This window comes from Rattus norvegicus, chromosome 17, assembly GCF_021556685.1.
Source record: "Rattus norvegicus strain SHRSP/BbbUtx chromosome 17, alternate assembly SHRSP_T2T, whole genome shotgun sequence".
In the NCBI taxonomy this organism is placed as follows: Eukaryota; Metazoa; Chordata; class Mammalia; order Rodentia; family Muridae; genus Rattus; species Rattus norvegicus.
The window spans coordinates 67820374-67842322 of NC_141550.1; the positions used below are offsets into that span (position 1 = coordinate 67820374).

At 42.4% G+C, this 21949-nt stretch overlaps 1 protein-coding gene across 1 annotated transcript; it reads right to left on the bottom strand.

Moving 5' to 3' along the window:
* Positions 1–4630: 4630 nt before the first annotated feature.
* Positions 4631–15069, bottom strand: LOC134484815 (isopentenyl-diphosphate delta-isomerase 2-like). Its single transcript, XM_087591955.1, has 2 exons — positions 14944–15069; positions 4631–5144 (listed from the first exon to the last, which is right to left on the bottom strand). Exons 1-2 carry the CDS (start codon positions 15022–15024, stop codon positions 4827–4829), a joined length of 399 nt encoding a protein of 132 aa, XP_087448081.1. The 5' UTR covers positions 15025–15069; the 3' UTR covers positions 4631–4826.
* Between the last annotated feature and the right edge of the window lie 6880 nt (positions 15070–21949).

The following is a 21949-nucleotide window of genomic DNA, read 5'->3' on the forward strand; positions in this document are numbered from 1 at the left end:
CAGCAGAAAAGTTGGTCTTACCTGTGGTCCTAAGGCTCAAGTTCACTCGCGGGGTGCTGCCCTCGGGCTCTCTGTGGCGGCAGCAACCAGGAAGATCTGCGCTGCCCTTTCCGGGAGCTTCAGTGCATCAGGGTTCCAGATGGCCTTTGGTGTTTTCCTCTGGTGTCTGAGATGTATGTGCAGAGAGCAGTCTCTTCTGGTTTCCCAGGCTTGTCTGCCTCTCTGAAGGTTTAGCTCTCCCTCCCATGGGATTTGGGTGCAGAGAACTGTTTATCCGGTCTGTTTCCTTCAGGTTCCAGCGGTGTCTCAGGCAGGGGTCCTGCCGCTCCTGGGCCCTCCCCCACGGGAGCCCAGAGGCCTTATACAGTTTCCTCTTGGGCCAGGGATGTGGGCAGGGGTGGGCAGTGTTGGTGGTCTCTTCCGCTCTGCAGCCTCAGGAGTGCCCACCTGACCAGGCGGTTGGGTCTCTCTCTCACGGGGTCTGGGAGCAGAGAGCTGCTGCAGGCCGGGATCCTCGGGTGTAGGTCATCCTTCTTGGTCTCCATCTCGATTCTCCTCCTCCGTCCCCTTCTCTCCCGCCTTACAAAAGCTTTGTCCCCGCCTTATTTTTTTTACTCTACAATCATGGCCTTGACCTAACTTGTGCCAGCCCTCACTTGCATATAGACATCAACCTACACTAGGTGTCCACCTTTTATTGGGAGTTACACCCTTTCCTTGGCCTGTTGTGTTCAGTGAGTTCTTGGATCTGTTTTCTTTGATACTATTTTAATATAGCCATGTTCCCCTGTGGTCCCAATTAACCCCAATATATTTATTAGGTACCTTTCATTTCCCAGTAATAGGTCATCTCAGCATGTCTGTGCATGTGGGTAGTGTTGAGCAGCAGATGCCCTTCAAATGCCTACCCAAATGCAGTCATATTCCCTCTTCCAAATGTAGGGGAAGGCTGCTTCCCAAATAGAGTCTCTGTCTGAAGCTCTGCCCACAAAACCCCATTGTTGTGCACTCTTTGGAATGACAGTAAAAAAGCCTGCTCCCAACGGAGAGAAACTCAGTGACACTGCATGATTTTGATTCTTAATCCTTTGAAGTATCCATTGAAGAACCTGGCCAGCGAGGTTCTTGTTACTTTTACTTTCTTTGAACTCAATAGCTGCACTTCTTTGCTATTATCTTTGAGAATAAATATCAGGGTGCAATGGCTGTTCCAGGTTGTCAATTTGACTATATCTGGAATGAACTATGATCCAGAATTGGAGGGCTCAACTGTAATCCAGATCTTGAGTCTGGAACAAACAAGTTCCTGACCTGGATCTTCACATGGAGATCTAGACACACAGTAGCCATGAAAAACTTAGGCCTAGGCAAGAAGTACACAGCCTTAATTTGGGAAACCAAGGCAAAAAGATCTCTGAGTTCAAGGTCAGCTGGGACAGATCCAGGCATGGTGGTACGCACCTTTAGTCTGGACCACACCTTCTGCTGGAGACCTACATAAGGACATTGGCCGAAAGATTTGCTCTTCTTCATCTGCTTGCATTTACTTGCCAGCACATCCGTGGGAACTCAACTTCTACAGAAGACCAGCTGAAACAACTAGCCTTGTGGGACTGAGTAACTACTAGATTCTTGGACTTCCTATCTACATCTGACCATTTTTTGGGTAGTTAGACTACAGACTGTAATCACAGTATATTCTCTCAGTATAGAGAGACATTCCATAAGTTCTGTGACTCCAGAGAACCCTGACTATTACACATGTAATCCCCCCAATTAGCTGTGAGGACTAAAAGGATGCTGAGAGGTTGACTGTAGTTAATTCATAGTAAGGGAATACTAAAGGTCTTAGGGGAGAAAAATAACTTTTACTCTTATGAGCCTTTACACCTAGATGCGTTTCCTTTCTCTTTTTGTTCTGATCAAGAATGACGAGAGTGTAAAGATTGGTGAGAAAGTCTGGAATGCCTGGAGGACTGATATAACACTGGGACAGCCAATGGTATCAGTCACAGGCTATATTAATCTCAGGGTAGGACTACCCTGTCTTGCTACCCTATTTCAGGTATCCTCCAGACTGCTATGCCCACAAATCTCTAATCACAGATGTTTATGCCCTATGGGTATTCAACTGAACTTTCATGGCAACTGTGGGTATTAAGGTTGACAGAAAACTAAATTAGGGATGGGCAAGATGACTCAGTGGGTAAAGATACCATCAAGGCTGATGACCTTAGTTCAATTCCCACGCCCCTCAGGATAGAAGGAGAGATCCACCTCCTTCCTGCTGTCTTCTGATCTCCAGATCTGCACTGTGATACAGGTAATACACACACATACTCTCTCTCTCTCTCTCTCTCTCTCTCTCTCTCTCTCTCTCTCTCACACACACACACACACACACACACACACAAATAAACATAATATTTTAAAGGTAGAACGAGAATACAATAACCAACTACCACATCCAATTTCACCTTCCTTATACTAGAAAGAATGAATGGCTGTCTGTTTAGGAGAAAATCATATTGGCTAGCAGAGAAGGGCATTTAAAGCCAAACAGCAAAAGATAATTTGTCCCCTACTGCGGATATGCAAAAGAAGAACGGAGGATGGGAGAGCGATCACTGGAGTCTGCCAACTTGTGTTTGTGTTCAGAAATGTGGCTCACACAGACTTGTACAAAATGTGGTCTTTAATGAAGTGATTTGAAGATAGGTTGGGCATTCTTGGTACTGGAGGTTTCTGAGGTCAAACAAGCTTGGGATCCTGTGCATACACTCCTCACAACCTACACTTGTGGCTCTAGGGTGAAGAGGGACATCTTTCTTTATGACAAAGACGTCCCAAGGCAAACATTATAAAGTACTAGTTGAATGCCATGTTTCCCAACAACAACCACATGTTCAACCTCTCTCAGCTGTCCATCCTTCTGACCATCCTCATGCTGACATACGAAAGTGTGGCCTCAGTATTGGTCTGAGCCTTAGCCTCTGGCTCTGACCAGTTTCTTCTGTTTCATTTGTGTCACATGCACAAGCTTATGCTTCATGTTTTCACTGCTTTGCTTCCTCACCATATTGGACTCTGACCCTCTGAGATCATGAGCCAAGCCAGTTAAGCAGTTTCAGTGCTTGATGACAATCATATAAGGGGAATTTAATATACATTAATAGACAGGGTGAACACACAATGGCCTGTGTGTGTTGAGGGGCAGACGTCAAAATATGAGCCACAGTTACCAAGCATGGTAGGTAGAAAAGTTGGGAGGTTGAGGAAGAAGAATTTTGAGTTCTAGGCTAACCTGGGTTACATAGTGTGATGCTATCACAAACAAACAAACAAACAAACAAACAGAGGTTAGACAAAATGAAATGAAATTGCTTTACAGATACAGGGTTTAATTTAGCAAGATGTAAAATGTAAGCAAAGGTTGTTGGGGGTACCTGGAAGAGAATGGGGGACAAGAGACTCAAAGAAAGATGCCAAGACAAGAGTCTGATCAAGGCGACAATTATATTTTTCCCAAAGCTGAATTTATACCATAACATGAGTAACAGAGGGAGCGGGGGGAAGTGTGAAACGTTTATGTAGGCCAAGGACACAGTATTCGTGTGGTCAGGGAGTCGGCTGATGTTGACAGGATGTCAGAAAGGTCACAGGTTTGTCATATTATTAGTCAGCAGGAGAGCTTTATCGTATCATTCATCCTGACCACAGATTTGTATTAGTCCTCTGCAGCTCGCTGGGGATTCTCCATGAACCCAGTCATACTTAATTCTAACCATAATAATAGCATCAACAATGGAGGGCTTAAAGGGCATCACTCCAAACAGTAAAATCCGTATTATTTTTTTCATAAATGGTGTTCTCTCCTCCATAAGAAAATCGAAACAGCTGGCTAGAGACTTGAGTTCAAAGTGTTCTTTTGAGGACATCAAAAACACTTTGTCAAATCAACTACTTTAAAAAATTATATTTATTTAAATGACTGTTCACTCATTTACCCAACTGATTTGAGCTTGACTGCGTGACTGTGTTCTATACAAATAGTTAGCATAGCAGTGAAGCCAGAGGCTCCCAGCGGACAGGTTATCTATCCAGTGGCTGCAAGTCAGAGCAGGATACAAGTTAAGTATTAGCTAGGTACTCTAGTCTTGCCAAATTTGGGTGCTTAACAGATTATTCTGGATTTAATGTTCTTACGGTTTCCTCCACACAAAGCCTCAGGCCTTTGAGAGGACTGGCATGCCCGCCATTCAAGGGCTGCCTCAGGTGGTTGTGTAACTTCAGTTCTTACAGCGTTGACATCGACTCTATCTTTAGGGGATCTTTTCTTCTTTAGTTCCTCTGTTTCTAATTTGGGGAAAACAATACATTTCTTTCCCACACCGAGGCAGTTGAAAATAAAGAAATGAAGCAACTAGGGGAAAAAAGGCAAGAAACCACGGGATGGGATTGGTTGTTGGTAGCATGTTTGCGCGCTGTACGTGAAGCTGCAGGTTCAGCCTCCAGCACTGAGCAGGCATACTGGTGTGTGCCTGGAATCCAAGGACCAGGGGAGGTGGAGGCAGGAGGATCAGAAATTCAAAGTCATCCTTGGCTACACGAGAAGTTTGAGGCTGGTCTGGGATACATAGCTCTGTGTCAAGAAAGAAAAGAAAAGAAGATTCAGAGTTAATGATAATGATTTTTGGCTTTCTGGAAAAGAGGAGTCCTTTCCCTGTTTTGGTCCGGGTGCATAGCTAACATCTGAGCTGTGGGTCTGCCCTGAGCTCAGTGCTGAACTGGGGCATCCTCACAGCCAGTGTCTTATTTCCGGTTCCTCATACTCTGTATATCTTGTCAAGCTCTATGAACCGGGTCGCTTCATCTAAGTAAGGCCACCATGCATACAGGAACTGCTCCACGACGAATCTCAGCCAGGGGGTCACTTGGACTTCACCCCGGGCCCCCCTTTCTAGAAGCTCTTCCAGTTCTTCTCGAGTCAGGTAGCTGAAGCTACTGACTTCACTCGGATCTGGACAGATCTTGACGTCTTTCTTGATAAGCAGAAGGTAACAAACTTCGTGTTCTCCCCAGACTGCATCAGATTTTGCCTTATAATGATACCTTTTCATAAACACGATGTCCTCTAGAGAAACCTGTGATGGAAATTGATACAATGAGAACAAATCTGGTGTAAAATGCAGAATACGTGGAGAAATAAAAGCAAATATATGTGTTCTCAAGAGAGATTAACAACTTTGTTTAGTAGTTGGTAATTGATTAAAGCTTAATTTGGTTGACTGATCTGTTCATTTTTTTTTGTGATTGTAATATATTTTATAAATGATGGATTTTTTTTTTGGTTCTTTTTTTTTGGAGCTGGGGACCGAACCCAGGGCCTTGCGCTTCCTAGGTAAGCGCTCTACCACTGAGCTAAATCCCCAGCCCCGGATTTTTTTTACAGTATATTCACACACGTGTAAAATATACTTTACACACACACACCCTTTAACACCTCTTGCCTCTTTTTTTACTTCTTGTTGTTACCCTCTTTCCTAACCATCAATCTTCTGTTTTCACCATAAACACACTCACAGACACACACAGAGACAAACACACGTACACACAGACAGACACACAGATAAACACACAAACATACAAATCTAGATTATGTTTATGAAATAAAATGTGATAATTGTCTTTCTTAGTCTTGTTTTGTTTGGTGTGATGATAACACACATAAATTAATGATAAAATAAATTTTAAAATATTTTTAAAAGAATATATTACACACACATATCCCCCACATTTGTTTTAAATAATATCAAACTTTTACACATCCAATCCAGTCTACTTCTATTATTTGGCTGCTGTGACTACTGTCCCAAGAAACATACACATGTATCTTTGTTGTATGTGTACAAGGACTCCTATGGGCCTGTGTACATGAGCTATAGGACCAGCTCAAATGGAAGTCTTTTTTTTCTTTAACAAGCAGCAACATCTTGTTTGGCATTTCAATGTAGTTAGGGTAATTATTAGGGTAATGGTTATGATGTTTAAGTTTCACTCCATGCCCTTTAATATACATTAAGGATAAAAGACCCGTATGAACTCCAGACATGAAGGGGAGAGGTATACTTCCACAGCACTCTTTGCCATTTTTCTTAGAAGTTTTCAGATATGCCATAGGGCATGGCATGACCGTGCATCATCTCTAGGCATTTTCTTTGGTACTCACAACACAACACTGGTGTAAAAAGAAGGGAAACAGGGGCTGCTAAATAGAGCTCGTGCTTGCTTTATTTCTCATGGGAACACAGGGGCCCCCACACTGATACTGGAGAAGATGATGCTTGGCAACTGCTTGGCATAGACAGCTATAGAATAACCCAAACATCTATGTCTCTTTCTTCTAGCTGTTGGAGAGGTGCAGATATGGAAGAGGAAGCTATCGAGAGGCCCCGCGCCAGCCTGAAGGACTGCTATTTAAAAGACAGTTCTTCAGCCTACTACTGTGTCTTGATTTTGCCAATAATTATTTCATTAAAACTTTGGAAGGCCCGGCCCGCAGCAGCTCTCTGCTCCCAGACCCTGTGAGAGAGAGACCCAACCGCCTGGTCAGGTGGGCACTCCCGAGGCTGCAGAGCGGAAGAGACCACCAACACTGCCCACCCCTGCCCACATCCCTGGCCCAAGAGGAAACTGTATAAGGCCTCTGGGCTCCCGTGGGGGAGGGCCCAGGAGCGGCAGGACCCCTGCCTGAGACACCGCTGGAACCTGAAGGAAACAGACCGGTAAACAGTTCTCTGCACCCAAATCCCGTGGGAGGGAGAGCTAAACCATCAGAGAGGCAGACAAGCCTGGGAAACCAGAAGAGACTGCTCTCTGCACACATATCTCGGACGCCAGAGGAAAAAACCAAAGACCATCTGGAACCCTGGTGCACTGAAGCTCCCGGAAGGGGCAGCACAAGTATTCCTGGTCGCTGCAGCCGCAGAGAGCCCGTGGGCAGCACCCCACGAGCGAACTTGAGCCTCGGGACCACAGGTAAGACCAACTTTTCTGCTGCAAGAAAGCTGCCTGGTGAACTCAAGACACAGGCCCACAGGAACAGCTGAAGACCTGTAGAGAGGAAAAACTACACGCCCGAAAGCAGAACACTCTGTCCCCATAACTGACTGAAAGAGAGGAAAACAGGTCTACAGCACTCCTGACACACAGGCTTATAGGACAGTCTAGCCACTGTCAGAAATAGCAGAACAAAGTAACACTAGAGATAATCTGATGGCGAGAGGCAAGCGCAGGAACCCAAGCAACAGAAACCAAGACTACTTGGCATCATCGGAACCCAATTCTCCCACAAAAACAAACATGGAATATCCAAACACACCAGAAAAGCAAGATCTAGTTTCAAAATCATATTTGATCATGATGCTGGAGGACTTCAAGAAAGACGTGAAGAACTCCCTTAGGGAAACACAGGAAAACATTAATAAACAAGTAGAAGCCTACAGAGAGGAATCGCAAATATCCCTGAAAGAATTCCAGGAAAGCATAATCAAACAGGTGAAAGAATTCAAAATGGAAATAGAAGCAATAAAGAAAGGACACATGGAAACAACCTTTGATATAGAAAACCAAAGGAAGAGACAAGGAGCCATAGATACAAGCATCACAAACAGAATACAAGAGATAGAAGAGAGAATCTCAGGAGCAGAAAATTCCATAGACATCATCGACACAACTGTCAAAGATAATGTAAAACGGAAAAAGCTACTGGTCCAAAACATACAGGAAATCCAGGATTCAATGAGAAAATCAAACCTAAGGATAATAGGTATAGAAGAGAGTGAAGACTCCCAGCTCAAAGGACCAGTAAATATCTTCAACAAAATCATAGAAGAAAACTTCCCTAATCTAAAAAAAGAGATACCCATAGGCATACAAGAAGCCTACAGAACTCCAAATAGATTGGACCAGAAAAGAAACACCTCCTGTCACATAATTGTCAAAACACCAAACGCACAAAATAAAGAAAGAATATTAAAAGCAGTAAGGGAAAAAGGTCAAGTAACATATAAAGGGAGACCTATCAGAATCACACCAGACTTCTCGCCAGAAACTATGAAGGCCAGAAGATCCTGGACTGATGTCATACAGACCCTAAGAGAACACAAATGCCAGCCCAGGTTACTGTATCCAGCAAAACTCTCAATTAACTTTGATGGAGAAACCAAGATATTCCATGACAAAACCAAATTTACACAATATCTTTCTACAAATCCAGCACTACAAAGGATAATAAATGGTAAAGCCCAACATAAGGAGGCAAGCTATACCCTAGAAGAAGCAAGAAACTAATCGTCTTGGCAACAAAACAAAGAGAAGAAAAGCACACAAACATAACCTCACATCCAAATATGAATATAAAGGGAAACAATAATCACTATTCCTTAATATCTCTCAATATCAATGGCCTCAACTCCCCAATAAAAAGACATAGATTAACAAACTGGATACGCAACGAGGACCCTGCATTCTGCTGCCTACAGGAAACACACCTCAGAGACAAAGACAGACACTACCTCAGAGTGAAAGGCTGGAAAACAACTTTCCAAGCAAATGGTCAGAAGAAGCAAGCTGGAGTAGCCATTCTAATATCAAATAAAATCAATTTCCAACTAAAAGTCATCAAAAAAGATAAGGAAGGACACTTCATATTCATCAAAGGAAAAATCCACCAAGATGAACTCTCAATCCTAAATATCTATGCCCCAAATACAAGGGCACCTACATACGTAAAAGAAACCTTACTAAAGCTCAAAACACACATTGCACCTCACACAATAATAGTGGGAGATTTCAACACCCCACTCTCATCAATGGACAGATCATGGAAACAGAAATTAAACAGTGATGTCGACAGACTAAGAGAAGTCATGAGCCAAATGGACTTAATGGATATTAATAGAACATTCTATCCTAAAGCAAAAGGATATACCTTCTTCTCAGCTCCTCATGGTACTTTCTCCAAAATTGACCATATAATTGGTCAAAAAACGGGCCTCAACAGGTACAGAAAGATAGAAATAATCCCATGCATGCTATCGGACCACCACGGCCTAAAACTGGTCTTCAATAACAATAAGGGAAGAATGCCCACATATACGTGGAAATTGAACAATGCTCTACTCAATGATAACCTGGTCAAGGAAGAAATAAAGAAAGAAATTAAAAACTTTTTAGAATTTAATGAAAATGAAGATACAACATACTCAAACTTATGGGACACAATGAAAGCTGTGCTAAGAGGAAAACTCATAGCGCTGAGTGCCTGCAGAAAGAAACAGGAAAGAGCATATGTCAGCAGCTTGACAGCACACCTAAAAGCTCTAGAACAAAAAGAAGCAAATACACCCAGGAGGAGTAGAAGGAAGGAAATAATCAAACTCAGAGCTGAAATCAACCAAGTAGAAACAAAAAGGACCATAGAAAGAATCAACAGAACCAAAAGTTGGTTCTTTGAGAAAATCAACAAGATAGATAAACCCTTAGCCAGACTAACGAGAGGACACAGAGAGTGCGTCCAACTTAACAAAATCAGAAATGAAAAGGGAGACATAACTACAGATTCAGAGGAAATTCAAAAAATCATCAGATCTTACTATAAAAACCTATATTCAACAAAACTTGAAAATCTACAGGAAATGGACAATTTCCTAGACAGATACCAGGTACCGAAGTTAAATCAGGAACAGATAAACCAGTTAAACAACCCCATAACTCCTAAGGAAATAGAAGCAGTCATTAAAGGTCTCCCACCCAAAAAGAGCCCAGGTCCAGACGGCTTTAGTGCAGAATTCTACCAAACCTTCAGAGAAGACCTCATACTAATATTATCCAAACTATTCCACAAAATTGAAACAGATGGATCACTACTGAATACCTTCTACGAAGCCACAATTACTCTTATACCTAAACCACACAAAGACACAACAAAGAAAGAGAACTTCAGACCAATTTCCCTTATGAATATCGACGCAAAAATACTCAACAAAATTCTGGCAAACCGAATCCAAGAGCACATCAAAACAATCATCCACCATGACCAAGTAGGCTTCATCCCAGGCATGCAGGGATGGTTTAATATACGGAAAACCATCAACGTGATCCATTATATAAACAAACTGAAAGAACAAAACCACATGATCATTTCATTAGACGCTGAAAAAGCATTTGACAAAATTCAACACCCCTTCATAATAAAAGTCCTGGAAAGAATAGGAATTCAAGGCCCATACCTGAACATAGTAAAAGCCATATACAGCAAACCAGTTGCTAACATTAAACTAAATGGAGAGAAACTCGAAGCAATCCCACTAAAATCAGGGACTAGACAAGGCTGCCCACTCTCTCCCTACTTATTCAATATAGTTCTTGAAGTTCTAGCCAGAGCAATCAGACAACAAAAGGAGGTCAAGGGGATACAGATCTGAAAAGAAGAAGTCAAAATATCACTGTTTGCAGATGATATGATAATATATTTAAGTGATCCCAAAAGTTCCACCAGAGAACTACTAAAGCTGATAAACAACTTCAGCAAAGTGGCTGGGTATAAAATTAACTCAAATAAATCATTAGCCTTCCTCTACACAAAAGAGAAACAAGCCGAGAAAGAAATTAGGGAAACGACACCTTTCATAATAGACCCAAATAATATAAAGTACCTCGGTGTGACTTTAACCAAGCAAGTAAAAGATCTGCACAATAAGAACTTCAAGACACTGAGGAAAGAAATTGAAGAAGACCTCAGAAGATGGAAAGATCTCCCATGCTCATGGATTGGCAGGATTAATATAGTAAAAATGGCCATTTTACCAAAAGCAATCTACAGATTCAATGCAATCCCTATTAAAATACCAATCCAATTCTTCAAAGAGTTAGACAGAACAATTTGCAAATTCATCTGGAATAACAAAAAACCCAGGATAGCTAAAGCTATCCTCAACAATAAAAGGACTTCAGGGGGAATCACTATCCCTGAACTCAAGCAGTATTACAGAGCAATAGTGATAAAAACTGCATGGTATTGGTACAGAGACAGACAGATAGACCAATGGAATAGAATTGAAGACCCAGAAATGAACCCACACACCTATGGTCACTTGATTTTTGACAAAGGAGCCAAAGCCATCCAATGGAAAAAAGATAGCATTTTCAGCAAATGGTGCTGGTTCAACTGGAGGGCAACATGTAGAAGAATGCAGATCGATCCATCCTTATCACCCTGTACAAAGCTTAAGTCCAAGTGGATCAAGGACCTCCACATCAAACCAGACACACTCAAACTAATAGAAGAAAAACTAGGGAAGCGTCTGGAACACATGGGCACTGGAAAAAATTTCCTGAACAAAACACCAATGGCTTATGCTCTAAGATCAAGAATCGACAAATGGGATCTCATAAAACTGCAAAGCTTCTGTAAGGCAAAGGACACTGTGGTTAGGACAAAACGGCAACCAACAGATTGGGAAAAGATCTTTACCAATCCTACAACAGATAGAGGCCTTATATCCAAAATATACAAAGAACTCAAGAAGTTAGACCGCAGGGAAACAAATAACCCTATTAAAAAATGGGGTTCAGAGCTAAACAAAGAATTCACAGCTGAGGAATGCCGAATGGCTGAGAAACACCTAAAGAAATGTTCAACATCTTTAGTCATAAGGGAAATGCAAATCAAAACAACCCTGAGATTTCACCTCACACCAGTGAGAATGGCTAAGATCAAAAACTCAGGTGACAGCAGATGCTGGCGAGGATGCGGAGAAAGAGGAACACTCCTCCATTGTTGGTGAGATTGCAGACTGGTACAACTACTCTGGAAATCAGTCTGGCAGTTCCTCAGAAAAATTGGAAACAGATCTACCTGAGGACCCAGCTATACCACTGCTGGGCATATACCCAAAAGATGCCCCAACATATAAAAAAGACACGTGCTCCACTATGTTCATCGCAGCCTTATTTATAATAGCCAGAAACTGGAAAGAACCCAGATGCCCTTCAACAGAGGAATGGATACAGAAAATGTGGTACATCTACACAATGGAATATTACTCAGCTATCAAAAACAACGAGTTTATGAAATTCGTAGGCAAATGGTTGGAACTGGAAAATATCATCCTGAGTGAGCTAACCCAATCACAGAAAGACATACATGGTATGCACTCATTGATAAGTGGGTATTAGCCCAAATGCTTGAATTACCCTAGATCCCTAGAACAAACGAAACTCAAGACGGATGATCAAAATGTGAATGCTTCACTCCTTCTTTAAATGAGGAAAAAGAATACCCTTGGCAGGGAAGGGAGAGGCAAAGATTAAAACAGAGACTGAAGGAACACCCATTCAGAGCCTGCCCCACATGTGGCCCATACATATACAGCCACCCAATTAGACAAGATGGATGAAGCAAAGAAGTGCAGACCGACAGGAGCCCGATGTAGATCGCTCCTGAGAGACACAGCCAGAATACAGCAAATACAGAGGCGAATGCCAGCAGCAAACCACTGAACTGAGAATAGGACCCCCGTTGAAGGAATCAGAGAAAGAACTGGAAGAGCTTGAAGGGGCTCGAGACCCCAAAAGTACAACAATGTCAACAACCAGAGCTTCCAGGGACTAAGCCACTACCTAAAGGCTATACATGGACTGACCCTGGACTCTGACCCCATAGGTAGCAATGAATATCCTAGTAAGAGCACCAGTGGAAGGGGAAGCCCTGGGTCCTGCTAAGACTGAACCCCCAGTGAACTAGACTATGGGGGGAGGCCGGCAATGGGGGGAGGGTTGGGAGGGGAACACCCATAAGGAAGGGGAGGGGGGAGGGGGATATTTGCCCGGAAACCGGGAAAGGGAATAACACTTGAAATGTATATAAGAAATACTCAAGTTAATAAAAAAAAAACTTTGGAAGACATCATCAATAGATTTAATTGGTGACAGAGCTGTTTAATCTGTCCTCCTCTGCCTTCTCTATCCTTGCTGACTTCTTTAGCCAGTTGTCGCAGCTCGTGGCAAGTGCTTCATGCACTTTGCAAACAGACTTGAGTCCTCAGAAATTTACAAAGGACTCAGAGGCCTTATCTAGAGCACTGGTAAAATGCTGATCGACATTCAGTTGTGTTGATACGTTGGACAAATTTACCACTTACTTCCAAAAGTCATTGTCCAAGTAGTGTTGGCGTGTTTTCCATAATCGCTCCCAGGCCCTTGTTGTGGATGAGAGTCCTCTTTTCCTGAGTCATTATGCGGTAAACCAGTAGACACAGCATGGTGTAAGTCATACATGTTTGCCATGTCATGTTTCTCTTGGCAAGTAATATGGCATTCCGCATGCAGGAACTGTAAGGGGCCTGCTGTTGTCCGTTGGGGATACTCATGATCACTTTAGTATACGAACTTATATGGATTTTCAACACTGAAATTCTTTATCTTTTAGTCCACCTAGAACCTTTTTCCTATGTGGTGATAATTTGATTTTTTTTAATAAACATGAAGTTTCTTGCTTGCAATAACCCCCTGTTCAGTTGGAAAGGGAGACTCCAAGATTCCCTAAAAAAAAACTTTAAGAGAAAAAAGTCCCTTAAACTCTTCAGCGTGAGCCAAGGAGTCAATAACCCTGTGGATTTCTGTCTGGTTTCGGTCTTCTCCACCACAGTCATTTTGATTTCTTGGAGCAGCTCTGGGAAAGGGTGGTTTGAAGGAGTTAAACCATGGATTGGTGCCGCGTGTCTAACCTTGGCTCTGCTCTTTCTGCCAAATCAGCTTCTGTCAATTTATCCTTTTTACTAAACTGGGTAATGACACACCTATTTAAGCAATCCCTTTAATCTTAACCTGGCTACCACTGTCTGCCTAGGATTCGTTTCTCAGACTCCAGGATGCTCTTGTACCAATGTACAACATGATTTCCAAAACAAAACCAGACAAACCACCTTGTACCTTTGTAAACTCTTTCTCTACGAAGTTTAGGGTAGACCACTCATAAAGCCCAGGTAAGAGTTGGTCATTCCACATTGCTCTCTTGACATATTCTAACACGATGGCTTCGGTCAGTTGGGCTTTTATTCCATGTCTCATTGAAATCTACCACTTTTGGTTCCAAAGACATTGTACTAGTGTGGAAACCTTATAGTTTTTTTGTAGGTCCAAAGTCAAGGATGAAGTCAAAGTCCAGAGGTGGGAGTAGCTTCTCACATAGGAAGAGATAATAAGTATTTCCTATAGAAGTCTTCATTCTATTTTTTTTGAGGAGTTTCCATGCTGATTTCCATGGTGGATACACTAGTTTACACCCCACTAGCAGAATAAGAGGGCTTCTTTCTTTCTAACCACATCTCTGTCAGCATTTGCCCTTCTTCCCAAGAAGCCATTTTTGATAGTAATAAGACAGAACCTCAGTGTATTTCAGTTCTTCAGTTATATTTCCCCCAAGGACAAAGAACGTTACAGACTTACGGGCTGTTCGCACTTGTGTTATGAACTCGGGTTCACTCATTTGTCCATTTGCTGTTGAGAGTGTTGGCTAATATTTTCCTATACCTTAATTTAGATAACTAAATCTTACTTAGACCCATTGAAATGGCCTGTATCCTTTAAAGAAGAAACTATTCCACCCCTTATTTCAGAGATCACCATGCAAGCTCAGCAGTTTTCTGTGGAAAATATCTATCCCCTCTCAAGCCCCTGCTCCAGTGGATAAATGAAGGGATGTGCACAGCCAATCCTAGACATTCTTTTCAGTGCATATTTTGGGAAACCTCAGGGTTTTCCCAAAAGCCATATTCCTCAGTAGACTTGACCTAGCTTAGATATTGAATTCCCCAAGCCCCACCACGTCTTTCTCACAGCCCCAGGTGAGCTGAGGCCAGGGGGCACAGACATGGGTACCTGGTCCTGGGGGATGCCCAGCTCAGCCTGCAGCCGTCTCAGGGCTGCCTTCTTCACTCCCAAGGCGTCTTTCTCCTCCATTTCTTCAGGATTACTCAGTGGATGACTACAACAGGAATCGGTATAGTACCCTGTAGAGAATACACATGAGAAACAATATTCTTATTTGTCCCTGGAGATACAATAGTTGCAACAGAACTGCAGCCCTCACAGGATCATCAAGGCATGAGAGAGGAGAGAAGGAAGGGAGTCAGGGTCCTTGCTTCCAGGGCTGTGGTGTTCTTAGTTGAAAAACTAAGTGTTAGTTGAAATTCCTGGACAGATCACACCAAGCCAGCACAGTTCTCTCTTTGGGAGGGGAAGAAGCGAGGAAGAAAAAGAGAGAAGAGAGAGTTGTGTTGGAGATTCCACTGAATCAAATCGCGTAGGCCTGTTCTTGTTAAGCCACTGTGAACCTACCAGGGAAGGTAAGCTTCGTGTCTGCTCGGCGCTGAATCAGAACTTTCTTCTCTGAGTTGAACAAAGCAACACTGAAGGCTCGGTGCAGCAGCCCTGAAAAGGCAAAGGTCCTCGTGTGCGCATGCGTGACAGACTTGTGACGGTTGCCTGCATCCTGTCTTCAATCCCCATGTTTCCAAAGAGACCTAGATGCTTCTAGCAGTTGCATGCTTCATAGGACCAAGGTTTCATACCATCTAGTTATTAAAAGTTATTTGACAAACTTGTGAGGGAAAACCAGATCTAGATGCTAGCGAAGCAAAATCCGCACACAAAGATTTTATTCAGGATTATTGTAACTGGGACAAAAGAGACGTCGGTATAGATTTGGGACCAACTCTGAGCATCAAATGGACACTTAAAGTCAAGTGACAGAGTGGAGGTGAGGGGAAATGTCTAAATGGGAAGAAAGACAAGGAAAAAGGAGAGTTGGGAGAAATTGGTACGTTCAGCTGGCCTTGGAGATCCATGAAGTTTTGAGGCAGAGGTAGGCAGGTCTCTGTGAGTTTCAGGTCTGCCTGTAATTCCTAGCACGTTTCAGACCAGCTAGGACTGCACTATGAGACTCTGTCTCAGAACAATCAAATAACACCTACATAATCCAATACCCCCTGTGATAGGGCTTGAAAACACGATTGAGGTTCAGGATGGGGAATTCTTTTTGATCCTCACAGGATTCTTATCCCATAAGATTTTAGAGGGAAGTGCGCAGCTGCCTATAAGGTTCAGAATTCTGATAGTGGATGGTTTTAACAGACAATCCTCTGTCCAAGTCAGCTCCCCATTTTAATCTTTGCCTCTTTATCAAATAAAAAGGGAGAGGAGGAGAAAGGGAGGGAAGAGGGAACGAATGGAGAGGGAGTGAGAAGAAGAGAGAAGGAGACAGAAGGATAGGGAGAGGAAGAGGGAGAGGGAGAGGAAGAAGAAGGAGAGGCAGAGGGAGAGGAAGAAGAGGGAGAGGGAGAGGGAGAGGGAGAGGGAGAGGGAGAGGGAGAGGGAGAGGGAGAAACTATTGCACAGTAGACAAAACAAAACTACCTTTCTCAATGTTTTTATTCTGATGGCAGTTCCTCTTAGTGTCTGCACCAATGACCTTATCGTTTTCATCAACAACAATCATCATCTCATCTAAACGCTCCAGCTGGTGTTTATCGATCCAGTCAACAGTGACATCAGACATGTCTACTAGCTGTGATCCGACCTGTGTAAAAGAGTAGCACCATCTACTGTTTTGCTATTTGTTATCAGACACCTCCAAGGTCATCACACACCTTCATCCCTCAATGACAAAAAACACTATCTACGGACGCAATAGTGCTGTTAGGTACCAACAGGGCATGTGTGTTTCCACTTGTATATTTCTGTAGAGAACCTCTTGATGACTTTCTGAGTGAGAACATAGCCCTCAAGTTCCCTTGAGTCTTTTCAAAGATGACCCAAAGGTAAATCTCCACAAAATGAATGAATACCGAGGAAAAGTACATGTAATGCTGTTTGTGACATATTTCAAAATGAAGGCCTGGCGGTTGGAACAGACCTGGAGACATTCTATATAGTCTTTCCAGAAAGTCATGTTCACCCATAGAAAGGCTAGTGTCTCCCTCTTAGTGTCTGTCTTAGTTAGGGTTTTACTGCTGTGAACAGACACCATGACCAAGGCAAGTCTTGTAAGGACAACATTTAATTGGGGCTGCTTTACAGGTTCAGAGGTTCAGTCCATTATCATCAAGGTGGGAGCACGGCAGCATCCAGGCAGGCATGGTGCAGGAGGAGCTGAGAGCTCTTCATCTTCATCTGAAGATGCTAGCAGGATACTAGATTCCAGGCAGCTAGGATGAGGGTCTTAAAACCCACACCCACAGTGACACACCTGTAACAGGACCTCACCTCCTAATAGTGCTGCTCCCTCGCCCGAGCATATACAAACCTTGACAGTGTCCAGATGGATTTTCTAAGAACATATTGTCAGTAACAATTGTTTTGACCAAGTGTTTCTATTTTCTTTCCCCTCTTGTTTGTGAGTCCAAGACAGTTTTTCTATGTAATCCAAGTTGGGATCAATTTAATTCATTAGCCTTCTGCAAAAGCCTCCTAAGGATCGGTAAGATTGGCACGGGTCCCTATGCCCGGCTTTTGCCCTCTTTAAAGAAATATGAAGAGGGAGGGTAAATACAGTCAATTCCTTATGTAGGTATAGAAAATGTCAGAGTGAGACCCATTATTGTGTACAGCAAACGTATGTTAGTAAGAGAAGCAAACAGTCACATTAAAGACTTTGTAATTCACTTCTGCTGTCCATCCTCATCCTCTTATTTCCCTACAAAATCATTGTCTCGGGGAAGAGGCTGCTTAGCTAGATCTCAGAGCATGGAATGGAGCAAAAATCCAAGAGGGGTGGGGAGGAAGAATTTAAAAAGTATATTGACGACTTCCTCAACAAAGGACTTTCTAGAGTGAAAGATACTAATCACTCCTGGCTATTGGAAATTGTAGCGGTGATGTCCATGCTGACCTGGGACCTTCGGGTGTGAAAAGGCCACAGTTAGGAGGTCTCCAAGTCTTAGTGTTTTGAACAGGAAGCCTCGCCCTAGTCTCTCTGTGTCTCACTTTATCCTGTCGCCTTCCTTGTGCAATCTGTTCTCTTCTTCTTTTCTTCAACCCTTAAACAAATGTTCCAGGCATCAACTATCTCCAGTGCCATGGAACAGGGCAAAATTATAAAAAACAAAGGAAGTATAAAAGAGCTAGAAAAATACATTCATGAACAGGGTAAGATTCTCTTAGAAAAATCCTTTCTGGATACTAATATAATAGCACACATTTCAAGACACAACCGAGGGGATTTAGCTCAGTGGTAGAGCGCTTGCCTAGCAACCTCGAGGCCCTTGGTTCAGTCCCCAGCTCCAAAAAAAAAAAAAAAAAAAAAAAAAAAAAAGAAAAAGAAAAAAAAAAAGAAATAAGGTTGGAATCAAGACACAACCGAACCACTAGTAAGTATCCACCTGGGGAAAGACATGCACAAAAAACAGGACAAATCAAAATGCAAAATTTTATCTTCCTGACATATTATTGTCCTATCACGTTATCAGAAGTTCTTGTTTTACAATAAAAATGTGCATAGTAGGAGATCACAGAAGAGCATAAATACATGATTTAAATATAAAGAAACCTGCTGAAGGGAGATCTCTTCCGTCGGAGGGCAGTCGACCAAATTCTCAGTGCAGTGGAGACATGGGCTTCTCCTCCTCCCTTTTATTCTAGGCAGGCCTTCTGAAGAATGGACAGTGGCCAGCCCGGTGTCAGGGACACCTCTCCCACTTAATCTACAAATCCAGTGCTAATCTCTTCCAGGAACTCCCTCGACAATCTCTCGTCTCTATGAGAAAATGCCTGACGAAAGAAAATTAAAGAAAGAATGTTTATTTAGCTCGCAGTTTGAGGAGGCTGCCCGTGATGCTAGGAAGGTGGGGTGACAAAGGAGTTTAAATGAGTGGACAGGAAAGTGAGGCAGCTGGTTACACCACAAACAAAACAAAAGGACAAAGAGGAATTCAGCTGTCTTTCTATCGCCCCCACCCCTCTTAATTCAGTCTGGAACTCTCGGCCAAGAGCTGCCCAGAGGTGTGTCTCATAGGTGATTTTCAATTTCTTCTAGTTGATAGGTTAACCATTTCATAGATACGCAAAGAAATAACATTTGATTCCTACCTGAGGTTAGTATTGTAAGTTCCCACATAAAGTTAACCCTCACTTAAAAGTAACGTACTTATAATTCCTGTAGCTGATGAGAGGGCTTTATCACTCAGTTTCTAAAAGATTGCCCAGCTTAAAATAAAAACTAAGACAGAAACAATGAGAGCAGAATAGAAGTTAGAATTCTTTTTTGTAAATAAAACTCAACATCCTACCAAGAGAAGTATTTTCAAGAGTTCATGAAATATCTGTGTTTGGGACCAGGTAATAGACCATTGACAAAAGCTGAAGCCATAGATGATATGTTATAGGTGCTACAACCAACATTAAACATATGTCTATACTTCAAAACAGTAGGAAAATGATGCCGTGAGATAATTTAGTAAGTAACGTCAGAAAGTTTCATATTATAGCTTGTATAATTCAGTGGCATTGCCATCACTGACAAGCCTGGTTCAGTGGAATACACCTGTTACTCCAACACTCCAGAAGGTGAAGCAAGAGGATCAGGAATTCAAGACTAACGTAGCCTACATAGTGAGGCACTGTCATAAACAGGACAAAAGAGGATTGTGGTAAGATGGACTCAAATGTTGCTTTTGTAGAGGACACAGATTCAGTTCCCTGGCACCCCCTATGGCTTCTCTCAACCATCAAAGTCCAGGTTAGGATATCTGATACCCTCTTCTGGCCTCCACGGGCACTTCTGCATACAGTGCCCATTCATACACGTGGGCACTCATAGATGCAATAAAATAAAGATAGATACATCTCTTTTCAAAAGGACGTAACAAAGAACGTCATGTCTTTAAATGGTGCATTAATTTCTTTAAGTGGTGCGTTATGAAATTTATTGCCCTTCATTTTAAAGATGAAAAGATAAAAGAACATTTTATAATGGGGCAGGAGAGATGATTCAGCACTTGTGAGAGATTATTTCTCTGGGAAAGGATCCAGGTTCATTTCCCATCACCCTATGGTGGCTCATAACCTGTAGAACCAAATTAAGCACAGAATGTACTACAGGCAAATTCACTCAGTATTCTCCATCCCTTTTCAACGTGCTCCAGGGCATAAGAGAGGGAATGTTGTCACTGGGTTAGTGGAGGAATCGGGATCTGATACATAGAGCACAAAAATACAAGTCATGAAGAGAAAGAATGAGAGGAGAGAAGGGAGAAGAGACAGATACAGAAGGAAGAAGAAAGAAAGAGATGGGGGTGAGATTGTGGTTGAAGAATACAAAGAATTTTCCTAAAACAGTTTTCACAACATTTTTTTTTCATTACTGAAGGGAATCCTGGGCCTCACTAAGGCTCTACCACTGTGCAAGATTTCCACTGTTATGGTTTTCAGAGTTGCAGTTCATAACCAAGATGGTACACAGGAAAGCCTTAGAAGAGGATTAATAAAATCAGATGATTATTAGGAAAGATTGTTATGTTATATGGAGACAAGCTAGAAGCAGCAGAAAGAGTATGAGCTATCAAGGGGAGATAGAGAAAGACAGGGCTAGAAGAAAAGCAAGCAATCGGTGGGAGAGTGAAATTCCAGTGGATAAAACTCGGGGTTGCTCTTCCCGAAGACCTGGGTTTGATTCTCAGCCCCCTCATTTTGTCTCACAAGAATCTGTAACTCAGTTCCAGGGAATCTGATGCTCTTTTCTGACCGTCACAGGCACTTGGGTGCATGTAGTACATAGACAGCCATGTAGGCAAAACACCCTCACATATAACATGATAATGAAATGTTTGAAAGAAAGATTAAGAACTGCAAAAAGACTGGGTTAAAAGGAGTAGACAGAGCAGTGCATATATGAGGGGGACACATGCACACAAAACCAAAACTATAAAAAACAAAACAAACATGTGTACTTTGAAAAACAGTAGCCCAACTTATGCTTGCCGGGTGTGGTGGCTTACACTTCGAATCCTAGCACTCAGGAGGCAGAGGCAGGTGGATCTTTGTGAGTTTGAGGCCAGGCTGGTCTACAGAGTGAGTTTCATGACTGTCAGGGCTACATAGAGAGACATTGTCTCAAAAGAAAAAAACTGAATTAATATTATTGAATTCAGACGGATAGGGCTGGGAGAGGTTCAGTAAGTGAAGTGCTTTCTTCTAGGGGAGACCCTGTGAAGAATTGATATCCTTTTCCATGATTTATTTGTTAGGCCATGGTGGTATTCTGGCAATGAAACCCAAAGCTTCACATGTGCTAAGAAAGTGAACTGCATCTCCATCCTATTTTCTTTTCAAATGTTTGGTCGAGCTCTCCAGTGAGGCCACCCTGCGTATCCTTTCACTGCAGGAAGATTTTAATTGCTCATCTCTTAAAGAGGTATACAGGAATGGATTCACATCCCTGTATCAGCAATTATTTATCAATTCCATCACTAATTTTAAAAATATGGGGCTGGAGAGATGGCTCAGCAGTTAAGAGCACTGACTGCTCTTCCAGAGGTCCTGAGTTCAATCCCCAGCAAACACATGGTGGCTCACAACCATTTGTAATGTGATCCGATGCCCTGTTCTGGTGTGTCTGAAGACTTTACAATGTACTCATATAAGTAAAATAAATATATCTTTAAAAAAAAATTGCCCTCTCTCTTTCTCTGTTCTGATCTCTCTATCTCTCTCTCTCGCTCTCTCTCTCTCTCTCTCTCTCTCTCTCTCTCTCTCTCTCTCTCTTTTATTAACTTGAACATTTCTTATTTACATTTCGAATGTTATTCCCTTTCCCGGTTTCCGGGCCAACATCCCCCTAACCCCTCCCCTTCCCCCCCCCTTTTTTTTTTGGTTCTTTTTTTCGGAGCTG